At 41.9% G+C, this 14085-nt stretch overlaps 1 protein-coding gene across 4 annotated transcripts in view; it reads right to left on the reverse strand.

The window, feature by feature from the left end:
• ITGB8 (integrin subunit beta 8) overlaps positions 1 to 11961 on the reverse strand; it is a 72040-nt gene extending 60079 nt beyond the window's left edge. For 3 of the 4 annotated variants that reach the window (XM_081079866.1, XM_081079867.1, XM_081079865.1), the window contains exon 1: positions 10775 to 11781. In XM_081079866.1, coding sequence (XP_080935992.1) covers positions 10775 to 10901 — 127 coding nt within the window. In that variant the 5' untranslated portion in view covers positions 10902 to 11781. Of the gene's footprint in view, positions 1 to 10774 lie in introns of all 4 variants that reach the window. The other variant, XM_081079864.1, reaches the window with a different exon arrangement.
• Between the last annotated feature and the right edge of the window lie 2124 nt (positions 11962 to 14085).

Here is a 14085-nt window from a genome sequence, read left to right on the forward strand (position 1 = left end):
TTCTCCCCTCATGCCCTATGTCAGGACCAATTTGTATGCTTCCTCTCTCTGCCTGAGTAGTCATCCCAGGCATTTCCCTCTGTAATCCTTCCAGTCCTTTAGTTAATGTAGACACTTATCTGACACATTTCTGCTATCAATTCCTTCCTGTTCACTTCAGATGTGAGTGATCTCTCCACTTTCGAATCCTTATTAAATTTGCATTGTGGCCCTTACACTCTGCATTGAATTAGTTATTTATTATGTATGTTCTTTAGTCATTTGTGTTGTGTTTAGTTAGCTGTGTGTTTTGCAAGTGTGTATATAATTTACACATTACACATATGAAAATATACTTAGCAAGAAGCAAATCCCCAGGGAGGAGGTGATGTTAGGTAGTTTGGAAAGTCTTTTGTTAAACCCTTTCACTTCCAAACATTGTTTGTACCACCTTCAGGTATAATTCTCAGGTGCTGTACACTTCCTCAGGCAATCAACTTCATAATCTGGGCTCAAGGGTATCCCAAGGCATACAAAGAAAGTCCGTCTCCCACTTAGCAGAAGATAGGATAAAGTGAACCCCTCAGTTCACGCCAGACCTGAGTCAGGTTTCCTCAGAACTTCCATAGCAATCAGGAGCAAGCCCAGAACCTCCACCTCCGCTCACCACTCACAGCCTCACTACTCCTATCTACCTGAGTACACAGAGGCTCATCTCACTTGTCCCTGCTTATGCCAGCCCCTTCAAGGAGTCTGACTGGCAGATGTCCCTCATTTCCCCCCGACGCTCTAATCCCTGTGAGGCTCTACACAACCTCTCTTCTTTTCCCATCTGCACTCCTTTACAGCTCCAGAAACACTCTCCTTGTCTGTCCAAAATTCACAGTCCATTTCCAGAAGAATTCCCTGTATAGAATAGTATATAATATTCTATTATTTTTTCCCTTTCCTTCTCGCTCTGAGGAAACCTGGGTCTCCCCGGAGGGTGGGGCTTCCCTCGCTGAGTTCATGAACACTGGCTGATATTTCTCCCACAGCTGTCATGATGCTGAGCCTCGAGGCAGAGCTGCCCTTTCTGTTCTCATTGCCACTTCCAGAGCATTCTCCCCCTCCCCCCATCCCTAACCCCGTCTCAGCCTTCATACTCTGAACTCAGGTTATATCACATAGAACCCTGAATAACAGCAGGCATTTACTGACTCCTGGGTGATGCCTTCTCATTTCTAGAGCATTTTGACTCCTTGTGTATCATCATTCTCCCTAACAGGACTACTGCTTCAGTTCTTGGCAATTTAGTACATATGCAGATCATCTTCACAATACCTGGATGCCTCACTTCCTTGTTCTCTTCTCCAATTATGTTGTCCTCCACTCTGATTTACCTACTCGCTTCCACAGTCATAGCTTTAGACCTTATAATTACCAGTAACTGCAGCCCACATCACCCTCCCGGCCCACCACCTCATGTCTTCCAGCCTCACTCACTTCTAGGATCCAATAGTCGGCCACTTCCAGCCCTCCCATCTGTGGCACATCTCTTACATCCCTTGATGTCCTAACTTTTCTTGATCCCTTCTTCAATTATCCACAATGCTAACTGTCACTTCCTTCAAAACATTGCTCAAATATCCCTTCTTACTGAGGTCAACCCCATCTAATCCATTTAAAATGGCAACTCCTGCCTATTCCCCCAATCCTGCTATATTATCGTGTTTCCCCCAAAATAAGACAGAACCGGACAGTCATCTCTAATGCGTCTTTTGGAGCAAAAATTAATATAAGACCCGGTCTTATTTTACTATAAGACCCGATCTAATCTATCTAATCGAATCTAATCTAATTAATATAATTAATGTAATATAATTAATATAATATAATGTAATACCAGGTCTTATATTAATTTTTGCTCCGAAAGACGCATTAAAGCTGATTGTCCGGCTAGGTCTTATTTTTGGGGAAACACAGTACTTCCGATAGCATTTATCACTTTTTAACCTACAATATAATTACTTATAATCATTTTTACTTTTTATTTTGTTTCTCCTCCCCCAAGATATAAAATTTATGAGGACAAGTTTTTGTTCTTTTGTTTCCTGATGTCTTTCACATAACTTGAACATTGCTTTCCACACAAGTCATTGGTGGAAAAAATATTTGTTTAATGATTAGTACTTATTGGATTTTAGTTTAAGTTACAGAATCCATTAGATTGTAATATGTTTCAGTGCCACTCTCTTCCTTTAAAATAATGTATCATTGGGGCAGATGCCATCCTGTGCATGTTTCTCTCTAGGTTTAGGGACTTGGCTCAGATTCCACATTCTAATGGGACAAGGGAGATCATAGACAAAATCAATAAAATGGGTAGCAGGCTGGAAGGTTCTTATGTCTAGCACCTTCTGTAGAGAAAAACAAAACCAGCGGGGAAGTAAGGAGTGTCCACACCTCCCTGTTCCGCACTCTTTACTCACCATCTGGCCCATCTCTGCATCCTCAGTGGGTCTGTAACATGTGTACAAAGGCACCCTGTAGCCTCAGTCATGGAGAGCGAGTAGCCCATTTACCTGTTCAGAGAGAATCCTACTTGATTGTATATTTAAAAAGGCAGCCTGGGTGACTTTAGCAGAAGTGTAGAAGGTGAACATGAAAAGGGTAATGAAGTGTTGGTAGTCAAAAGAGATCTGAGGTCCAAGGGGAAGCTGAATAGAAAACAGGGCTTCAGGTATCAAAGATTAGACCTGGACAATTGGATGTTGGGGGATGATTTCATTTCTCTGAATGGGTTGTGGCTGTTTTCCCAACTTTTAGTGATCCAGCTGAATGGGCTGACTCTCAATGGCAACCTAACAATACTGTGTGATTTCTAACATACAGCATATATTTGGGAGCCAGACCAAATAGAGAAGCAGTCATGCAATAAAAGGACCTGGGAAATTCCTCAAGGAAGTAGCACTAGGAATTTTTTTTTTTCCAGTATCAAATTCAAACATTTCTGGGAAGCATCATTTGTCCCCAAAGCCCTTATATCTGAATTTTCATAATGCCCATAAATCAGTTTCTATCTCAACAAGTCTATACCCACATAATCTCGTCTGCAACCTTGTTCTCAGAGAACAGTGACCTCTGGCATCAATGCTGTACTGACCTCCAAGCAGCCTAGGGTCAGCCTTGGACATGAGTATCAGCACCACGTGCACCCAAACGGGCTCTGGGCCTTATTCTCCAGCTGTTGTGCTGCCTTCAGCAGGGCACAGGTACCTGCTCAAAAACTCCCTCCGCTCTCCCACCTCATCTTAGTCATCAGATGCCACCAAGCATCATGTGGCCTGAGATTCCTTAAGAGGCATCAAACATGCTACAGCCTCGTAATTAGGGACGGTGCTAATTTAGTCCTATTTCCATTACCAACCTCAGAGGTCAGGCACTGTGACTATATACACTGGCCCTCACCTTAGTGTTCTGCTTTTATGATTATATGTGGTTGAAACACTCATCCAAAGGGACGTTTTTAACCAAAATTCAGGACGCCTGAAACTGACTCCCTCCTTGAGCGTCTTTTTCAGTGTTACCGTCTTCCAGATAAATTATCTTGGAACTTGAGCCCCATATATCATTTATAGAGAATTTTCTTTTGCAAATTGTGGCCTATGTGTCTTCAATTCACCATAAAATCCAAACCAAATGCACACAAAGACAATAGAGCAATACCTTGGGAGGTATGCCTTGTACAAAGAAAGAAACCAGGGAGGTCATTTTTCTGCCAGTAATACAGTTCTGCTACAATGAGTTCTTTGTTTCCAACTAGAACAGCCAGTTCTACAGCATTTTCTACACACCCCAAACTTTCCTGCATTCTTTGTTCTACTGCAGTTAATGAATACCTTTACATACTAGGCATTGCCAGCCTCCTAGCCCCACTTGAGCAGGCAATTAGGAAAGACATTCCCTAGAGGCACTCCTTAGGGAACCTCCTGTTAACCTAATCATGTAGAATTTTGAATTTTTCTTTTAATTATTTTCTTCGTTTGACCTCATAATATTCAAATGCTCATTTGTAGCATAATCGTAGTATCTCATTTCATAAGGATGAAGCTTTCCACCTAGCCTCCTTCCCTACCCAGTATCTGTAACAGTTCCTAGGAAATTATACTAAATATATGGCCCTCACTGAAATCAGAAAAAAATTCTTGTACCTGGGAAAATGTGGTTCAGTTCTAAGGACTCTAGTATCCCACGTACATGTGGAACAACAGTACCTCAACTGTGGCTGCATTTTACCATCAGCATATGCGTATCTTGAAATACCAACTTTTTTTTGTTCTAAAGGAAGTTAGGTCCCAAACCACGCAAAACATCGAAACATCTCTTGCCAAAAGCCACTGCATACCTCACGTACTTTAACACATATTTGGCACATTTCTTCAGCACTGACATATTTCTAATCTTCATCCTCCTGTCTTCATTACTAGCTTTTCCCAACACTTCGAAACTCAGTTACGTCCATGGGCTTTGGTGTAAACTAGCCTTTGGCAGCTACACTGGTTCCTTACCTGGAGACTGTGATTTTTTTGGGGGGCAATTCTCTAGAATCAAAGTGCACCAATATTGATCTGGAATGGCAACAGACTCTGTCTTTGACAAATGTAACAGTATTTGTTGATTAAAACAAAACAACAAAAATACCTGAGAAAGAGAGACAATACATCACTAAAATCACTGGAGTATGATGTTTGGCTTATTGATAAGGTCACCATGAAAGGCCACTCTTTGAGACCTTGTATGCTATTAACATATGAACACTTAGTACTTTGAATAATAGCACTCAAAATGAAATCATCTTTTAAAATCATCTTAAGAGTATATAGCCAATAAGACCACCTAATTTAACATTGCAATTTTAATTTAATGATCTTATTCCCAAACTAATTTTAGTTGGGAAACTTTTTAAATAACTCAGGAAAGATAATTTTAATATATGTTTAATATTAGTATTTCCTAGAAAATATTGATAGGTAGGACAGTTTTAATTAAATTATGAAATTCCAGTGGAAACCATTTTGACTTTCATTACGTTTTTCTTTGATATGCAAATTATACTAATTTACTGTGAAAACAGAAAGGAGGTCACATTAAGACTGGTTTTTAAATGGAAAAGTCCTTTTAGTCCATGAAGGCATTACGGCAGTGTTTTTTTTCTATATATTCATTCACTTATAGGTATTAAATATGTATCAGCCAAATAATTAAACCAAATTTGGCTAATTCACGTCAGTACAATATTATTTTCTGTGACTTGTTTTAAGTTAAAAAGGGGAAATAAAAAGTAAAGCTATATTAAAAATATTTCTGTACTAGACTCTCACTATAACACCGTTTGCAAGAAAATAGAATTCAGTGTAATCTGTACACATCTTAGAGTTTACCAAAAGACATTCAGTTACTAACGTATAAAAGCACCTTGACATGAGGTAGTTCTCCTTATGCAGTGATCTCTGGTGCTTTCACTGTTGCCCACCCCCAATAATATTTAAATTAATATGTAAGTGTATCCCTAATTTTTCAGAGCCAAAAGCAAGAGTACAAATGGTGGTGGACATAACAAGACAAAATATTTAACTGTTAGAATCCAGGCTAAGAAATTATTAAGTAAAATAAGTTCCCTTTTCCTAATTTGATAAGTATATATTTATAATGCCCTAGAGGGCTAGGTCTGAATTTAGAATTTCACACTCTTTCGATTTTTGGTTGGGAACGTGGCAGTGTGTGAAGGGTTGCCCCTGCAGCCCTTGACCTGCCCTCTTTACTCTCACTTCTAGTTTTATTCTGCATTGCAGGTAGCCTGTCAGTTACCTGCATGGGCTCTCCAGCCTGCATGTCCAAGCTCTGTTTACTTCCCTTCTCCTAGGGTTTGACATATAGATGGCATATAGGTGGCTACATAGTCATTCCAGAGGATGGCCCTGAAAGTTCTTTGGACAGAGACTTCTGGAGATGACCTAGAAGTGGATTGAAGACTCTGGGTAGGCATGCCCCATGGATTCCTTGCCTGTGGGAGGGCCAGAGCAGGGTAGAGACTCCTCTACCCTGGAAGATAATAGTGATGGCGAGTCCAGAGCCAAACCCGTGCAGGTCTGACTTCTGGTTCCATTACTTATTAGCTAAGAGATCTTGAAAACATTATTCAACATCACTTTAATTAAGTTACTTACCTATAAAATGGGAATAATGAGAGTGTATACCTCAGAGGGTTGCGGGCATTAAAGAATTTATTTTCATACCGTATGTCCAGCAGGGTGTCTGGCATATTGCAAATACTTCACAAATATTAACTTTTGTTATTATTTTAACTGTAGAACCCAGAACCGTGCCCGACACAAGGCTGTAGGTGCTTTTAAGAAAATCTGAATGAATAATAGTTAATTAAATGGATTAGAATAATTTGCCTTTTCATTACCTTTTTTTAGTGTTTGGTTAAAAAGGACTGCAAATTCCAGTCTGTAAAGCCTAAATAGAAATCAGTTTTAAAACATAGATTGAGGTAAAGGATCAGAATTACTTTTCATACTTAATTACCAATAATGAAAATAATTATCACAGAGAATTTGAAAGCAGAACAAATTTGTAAAAAGTAGATTAAAAATTACTAAGTCTCTGTTTTGATCTTTGCTCAAGATTTGCCTATAAGGTCAAGAGACGAGACTGCTTTCTGAGGTGGACTGAGGTGGCAGAAACAAGTGTCTTACAGTGTTCAAGCTTGTATAGTGTAGAACCCACTTTTAAAAGAAAACTGTATTTCTTAAAGTTCAATTTCTAGTGAGGAGAGAAGCAGAGACATCAAGGATGCTGCCTGAGTTTTTCCCTGAACTACGGGAAGTCTGATTTACCACTTAGGTGAGGAAGAGTATGACAGGAGTAAGCTTGAGAGAGAAAATTGGAAGTCTGTTTTTGAATATGTTAGGGTTAATTTTTCTTTTAGACTAGACATACAGTGGAGATGTTGACTAGGCAGTTTGCTATACCTTCTGGAGATCAGACAAGGGATCAGGACTGGAGTTGCCAGCATAGAATGGTACTTAACAGCCAACCCTGGATCGGTCCACCTGAGGACTTAGTATAGAGCCGGAAAGGAAAGTCCGAGGACTGAGTCCAGAGGCACTTCTTTCAGAGTTTGGAACATGAGGAAGAACTGATATCAGAGATGGACAAAGAGCTTAACCCGAGAGAATGTGGGTCCAGGAGCCAAGGAAAGAAGTGTTTTGAAGGAGGGTGTGGTCAACAGTGCCAACTTGCTGACAGATAATGGATGAAGCAGGGTGAAGACTGAATTGGCCATCAGATTCAGCAATAGGGAAGTCACTGCAATTTTAACAGAGTAGTACAATTGCAGACGTGCTAAAGACAGCCTGATGGTAATGCATTCAAAGAGCAGGTGAGGAGAATTGGAGGCAGCAGTATGGACAAGTCTTTCAAGGATTTTGGCTATACAGAAGAGCAAGAAATAGAGGAGAGGTATTACAGCATGTATGGATATGCAAATGCTGTAAGTGATCCAGTAGAGAGGAGAAAAACTGATGATTCAAGACACAGGTAGCAGTCCTTCCAACAAACTCAAGGTATACTTTTGTCTAGGGAAATAGATGTATCCTTCATATACATGCATACCAAAAAACTGACATATGCATATTTTTAAGAAAAAAATAATTTTAATGGAGTCATAATAGAACCATTGAAAAGTAAATGGTTGAAACTGTCTTTGCTACCCTCCCTCACTTCCGCATTCTTCCCATCAAAGATACTGAACATTCTTGTGGCCCTAAAGTTCAGCTAAAAAATTCATGCTGTGGGATTAATGACTGTGTTTCTCCTCCAGTATTATTTTAATTTACTGAAATATTTAGGATAAATGATATGAGAGATTTGCTTCAAAATAATCTAGTTGGGGAAAGAGATGAACTGGGTGGGGAGAGAGATGAAAGAAGCTGGCCTTGAGCTGATGGTTGATGAAGCTGGGTGATGGTTATGACTCCTTAAATCATTCTCTCTGCTTTTGTATGTATTTGAAAATAATATAAAGTTAAAAATTAAAAGAAACATAGTGTCAATGCCATGCTTATTCCAAAGAAATCCATTAAGTGGTGAAATTTCAAATAATTTTGTAACAGGTGAATATTTGGGAGCACAGGAATTTTTATGGCATTTTCCAAATCTTATCAGTTACTTTGCTTTCATATACAACACAAACTTTTTTTTTTTTTTAAATCAGAAAGTGTCTCAGTTGCTTAAAGATAGAATTCATTTGGATGCTTATTGTGCAAATAATTTGTAAGACTGGATTTCTAAAAAGGAAGGCTTGGCTCTCTTAAATATCCTCTAGGTAATTATAAGGAAATCTGAGAACACTTACGTTATGGAATACACAGGCAAATAATACTACAGTTAAAAAACAATGCTAATCCAGTTGGTTGTTATTTAAAAAATAAAGAATTATGCACAGAAGATAAAATTTCATTGCAATAATAGTCACCATGTTTTTAAAAGAAATAGGAATTTTTGAAATTTGCCACTCTTATACTGTTGTATAAAAATTTAGTTAAAAATATTTTTAACCATTCAAAACTAGCAAATGTAAAAATAACCACTATGTAGATATTAACATATTAAATAACATAAAAATAACCACTATGTAGATATTAACCACAAATGTAAATATTAACCACTAGGTATTCTTAAGTCTTTTCCAGTTACTCATTAACCATTTTTTAGTGTTACTGCTCTAATTGTTGGTAATTTCCAGCAGGGAAAGTTGAATAATGAACTCCAGTAACTTTTTTCCTAGATCAGAAAAAATTCAGATTTTAATAACATCCTTCTTGCTCACTATGTATTTGGGACCTAAATTCTACTTCAAAAATTAAACCCAAAGTTATGTTGTTGTTTATGCAGTTTATAGTTTCTTTTGTATAGCTTTATTGCCCTCAACATTTCCTTGGTGTAAACTACTGAGCAAGGGAACAAGATTTCCTTTGTAACTGATAACCTCAATTTCTATTCTGCTTTAAGCGTCTAATTTGCACTGTAAAGACACATAATTTGAGACTTGTAGCTATATCACAAAAATACAACAGTTTATGCTGATCTCTAATTTTCTGAGTTATGCTGGCTATAATTTAAATTTTTTGCATGTTTTAACTGCAATGCAAACCATTATACATCAGAAACCTCTCTATATTGACAGAGACTGGGAAAAGGATGGCTTGTTCTGATTTTAGATAAGCATTCCCTTTTCACTACTGCAGGTGCAAGGGAGCCCATTCATAATACTTGCTTTAACTCAGTTACAGTCACCAGATGGAAACACAATGATGTTACATGAGAACTTGACTAATCTTTACAAGCATAATGACTATTTTAAAATTATTACTATTTTTAGTATATTCCAGAGGCAAGTAGGACTTGTTCATTTGCCTTCGTATTGGAGACAAAATATACTCTGTTGACAGTTTTGGTTATTTTACTATTATGTGTGTTTATGTGTTTACCAAATCTAGAAAAATATTTTGTCATTTATTAACAAAGAATGGAATTATGCTCAGTGGAAAATCTGCTGCAAAATATGTGCACGTTCCACTTAAGAGATAATTGATAATGAATGTTACTTTTTCCTTCGCCTTAAGTTTCACTTACTTTGAGATCAACATATAAGTCAAAAAATAACCACAAGGTAAAAATTTACTCTACTTGCTCTCATTTCACATAACTGTTAGGTAAATCTCCTTTTGAAATAAATATTAAACAACTATACATGCAACAAGTAAGTGAAGCTAGCTGGATGTTTCCATTATAAACCCTTATTTATAAGATTATGATTTGACCATTTTAATTAGCTGCAGGCAGAAACTTGGCACATCAACTCAAAGCATAGGAGAAAATTTTAGTCTACAGAACAATCACAATTCTCCTTCAACAGGAGAGGTCAGTGCAAGCAAGTCTCTAGTAGAATTTAAGGGCTGGAGGGGCAAACATTGGTAAAGTACATAAAATTAAAAAAATAAAATAAAAACTATGGCAATAATCATTGCCTTGGCAAAAATAAGTGCTTGGCTTATATATGAAACCAATACGAAGTCATCCTAAATTGATGGTTATTACTATTACTGTATGTTTTACTGTTTGCTAACAATCCAGCAGAGCTATCTTACATTTACATGTGATTGAAAAGATGCAAAACAGTTTTGCACTTCAATTCATTCAGGCTGAACACTGGAATAGAAGAAACTTCTATGCTATCATCCTTTTCTTCCATCAACTCAGAAACAGAAGACTCACTCCCACTACACCCATTTATCGTCAGCCTTGAATCAAATGCAAGCCAGTGGTTAGACCTACATGCTAGCAAGATGGGGAGCATCTTTAAGGATGCGGCAAGGAGGGTGGCTTCAAAGACGGGCAGAACCCCTACACTGGCTTCTGTAATTATGAGCGCCCACCCTTCTTAACTTCCGGTCTATTACTGCTTCCCCAACACCAGGGAGCAACACGGTATCTCCTCGTTTAATTAGTTATTGCTGTCACTAAGGGGCGGAAAATGCTTGACACCTGGCCTCCCTCAGGCCACATACGGTGGTGGACGCTGCCACACACCGCCCTCTGAAGTTCTCGGGACAGATGGAGGGAGGCTGACACTGGGCCACTTACCTGGTCAGGATGCTCTTCGTGACATCCCAAGACCTTTGGGAAGAGAAACAAACAAAAGGGAAAAAAAAAAAAAACAAACATACAAAAACAAAAAACTTACCACTTTGGCTCAGTCCAAGAACAACTGAAAATACCCAGGCCGCCCGGAGAAATGGGGCAGGACCTGGCCGGCAGTTTTGCAGGCAGACAAATGCGGCAGTAAAAAAAGCCAGGGCCGAGCGACACATAATGCAAAGCAGCCCGCACCGCGCCCGCCAACTGGCTGCCCTCCGGATGCGCGCTTGCGCCTCCCGGGCGCACCTCGGGGCCCGCGGACCAAGTGTCGCTAGGACGTTTCCAGGAGGCCTGGCAGGCGGACCCCGCGGCTCGGAGCAAGCGGTGCAAGTACGCTGGCCCGGGCACCGCTCGGCATTTCAGGGCCCCTTGGCCCTCCAAGTTCGGCACAGAGGGTCCCGAAATCTCCGCGAGAAGCACCTCCTCCGACGGCCAATGGCCTGGGGCGGCGACGCGAGCGATGGCTCCGCAGCCCGCTCTGGGACAAAGAAAAGAGCTTTTGTTTCTCCCCAGCCGATGGGAATTCTGCTGCATAAATCAGCTTAACGAAGAGCCAAACACAATCAAACCCAAACAAAGCCCGAAGCTAGGGGGAAAAACCAGCCTAATGGTGCATTCACTGGGTGATGCTGTATCTGTGGGAGGGGACGCTGGCGAGGCTGAAGGGGAAAAAAAAAAGTCGATGGGGCATCAATCAGCTCGAGCTTCTTCCACAGGTGGGCAGGGAGGCCAACTCCACTTAGTTGCTTTGCAGCCTCGTTAGCTGAACAGCGGGCAAAGTCAAAGTGGCAGCGTCCCGGTTGGCGAGGAAGGAAGCTCCGGGTGCCAGCAGCCGGGGGAGGCGGCTCCGTGAGCGCCCTAGAAGCCCCCGCTGGCGCCGACGGACACAGAGCTGGGCATCCCAGCTCCCTGCTTGGCTAGGAGTGGAGCGCACCGGGGCGAGCGCAGGAGGGGAGGTTCCGCGGGGTGCAGGACCCCGGTTTCGCCCGGCGGCAGCTTCGTGCCCTCGTTCTATTGGCCCCGGTGTTCGGCTTAGGCGTCCGACAGTCCAGAGCCCAGGCTGCAGGCGCGCTCTGGGGTGCACCCTGCGCGGACGGTGGGGGGCGGGGAGGAGTGGTCCTGCCCTGGCCCCGGGTGGGGAGGGGCGGTGGGCTCTCCAAGTGCCGATAGCTGGGAGCGCTCCGGGCCCGGAGTTGCTAGGAAACCGCCCCACGCTACCGAGCGCTTTGCTCTGGCCGCTCTCGAGCGAGGGGGTGGCAGCAACAGCCATTGCTCGGATCAGCGTGGGCGGGACATTGGTGAGGCATGAAGTCACCGCGGCCCACACTCGCTCTTTGTTTTGCTCACTCCAGCTCGTTTTCTCCCCCTTGACTCTGATAGTTGCCATTCCTGTCGTTCACAAGAACTCCTGAGGCGTAGCCCCGCAACAGGAATCGCAGCCCTGTCCGCCCCCCACCCCCGAATTCCTGCACCCCAACGCTCGCCTAGCGGGTGTAGAGAGTCGCTCAGCGCGAGTGGCAGCTGCGCGCAAACCCCAGCCTTTCACCCAGGCGCTGCGCGCTCCTTTGTTCAGAGACTCACTGCTCGGCAGCTGCCGCGTGCAAAGTGGAGTCCACGGGCCTCTCCCCGCCCCCAACACCCTCTGATCCGCGGGAGCGCACTGCCCACTTTACTTGCAGAGTTAGGAGTTCACCCTTTGCCCCACCCCAAGACCGTGCAGCGTCTCCCCGACCCTTGGAGAGTTGGGCCAGTCCACAAAGGCTGTACTCAGAGTTGCTGGACGAAATTTCTCGCTGCTTCCCCACTCGGAGCCTCAGCCCTGGGCTGAACAGCTCTGCTCTTTCCAGGGTCCGGTGGTGACTCCGGGATTTTGCTAGTTACAGTGAGTCTTTTGACCTTAAGCATCACCTTCCTAATAAACGGAACAAAGAAGTTACAATGCGCAGTGAAACAAGGAGAGAAGCGAGGAAAGGAGGTGGGAGGGCAGTTTTGCCTGCATGTAGATCGGAAATTTAGGTGCAAGCAGGGAGCGGGTGTTTTGCTGAGCAACGGTCAGGGAAGCCGCACGCCTCCTTGGGTCCTGTCACTACCACGCTAGGCCGAGGGAGGGAAACCAGTCCCCCGGATTGAAAACGAGGCCGTTGCCAATCCGAAACACACGGTGATGCTTCTTTTTTCCCTCTAGGGGCAGAAGTGATTCCTGCTGGTAAAATCTGACCTCTCCTTATTCCACTAGCAGCCTGCCTGACCTCGTTCATAGAACTGCCTCCTCTTACAGGCATCAGACCAGTCCAGCCAGGTCAAGGTGAAATATGCGGGAGTTTCCCTCCTTACTTGTTCAATAGTTTCCATCTCCATATTTGGAATAAAAAAACAAGTAGGAGGCTTTCTCTCTCTTTTTTCTTTCTGTTTTCTAATTGTTAACTGAGTGAATGGAAAGTACCTGTTTAATAAACCACAACATTGAAAACTCCCCCTTTTCAGGTGTGGACTGCACATTGAAGCCCACAGAATTAGCTAAGCTAACCGGGAACCCAGTTGGAAAATTACAAGTGCCCTGGATCTACAAAGCAGGTTTGTTTTTTTCTTCTTCTGAGACCAAATGAATGATCCGAATGTGAAAAGCTGGCACTTGAAAACACCTTGTAAATACCACTATAGGCAATGTACACAAGGTAGAATGAAATCCAGCTCAGCTTCATTATTTATTTTCTTTCCTTAGTTCCAAGTTTGAATAACCGTAGTTTTGCTTTCTGTGGTCTTAAAGAAAAGGCCTGAAAAGTGGTTGGGTGGGGATGAAGACTGGACATTAAAGCATAAAATGAACATATTCAAGCTCTGATTAGTGACTCTTCAATAAAGCAGCATGTATATTTTCCAGAGATTATTTCACAGTCCAAAGGAATGCAGCCACCCTCGAGAAAGTGCAGTGCTACAATAAAGGAAAAAAAGTCAATCCATAATACCAATAAGGATGTGTGGAAAGAAAGACTTCCCACATTTTGTTTTATGAAGCCCAGGCTGATATGTCAGGATGCCAGTTTTATGGAGTTATTGAGGAATAAGCACAGCACCATTTATCATCACTTCGCAGTTGAAAAGAAGTTATAATTCTGGTGATCAAAATAAAATAAGACAAAATATCCCAGCGGAGACGCTGTGATCCTTGTTAAGTTATTTACAAATAAGTTATCTGTACATTTTGGGCTATAAAGATAAAAGTGAATTCTCTTGAGCCCTGCAAATCATCTGTAGTTTTCTTACAGTAAATATAATTAGGAGCCTAGGAACAAAAAGTTTCCTTGTTTCCAATAAATGTCATTGGTCACCACACCTCATTCTCTTTCCTGTAAGAAG

This window comes from Rhinolophus hipposideros (genome assembly GCF_964194185.1).
Source record: "Rhinolophus hipposideros genome assembly, chromosome: 18".
NCBI classification, from domain to species: Eukaryota; Metazoa; Chordata; class Mammalia; order Chiroptera; family Rhinolophidae; genus Rhinolophus; species Rhinolophus hipposideros.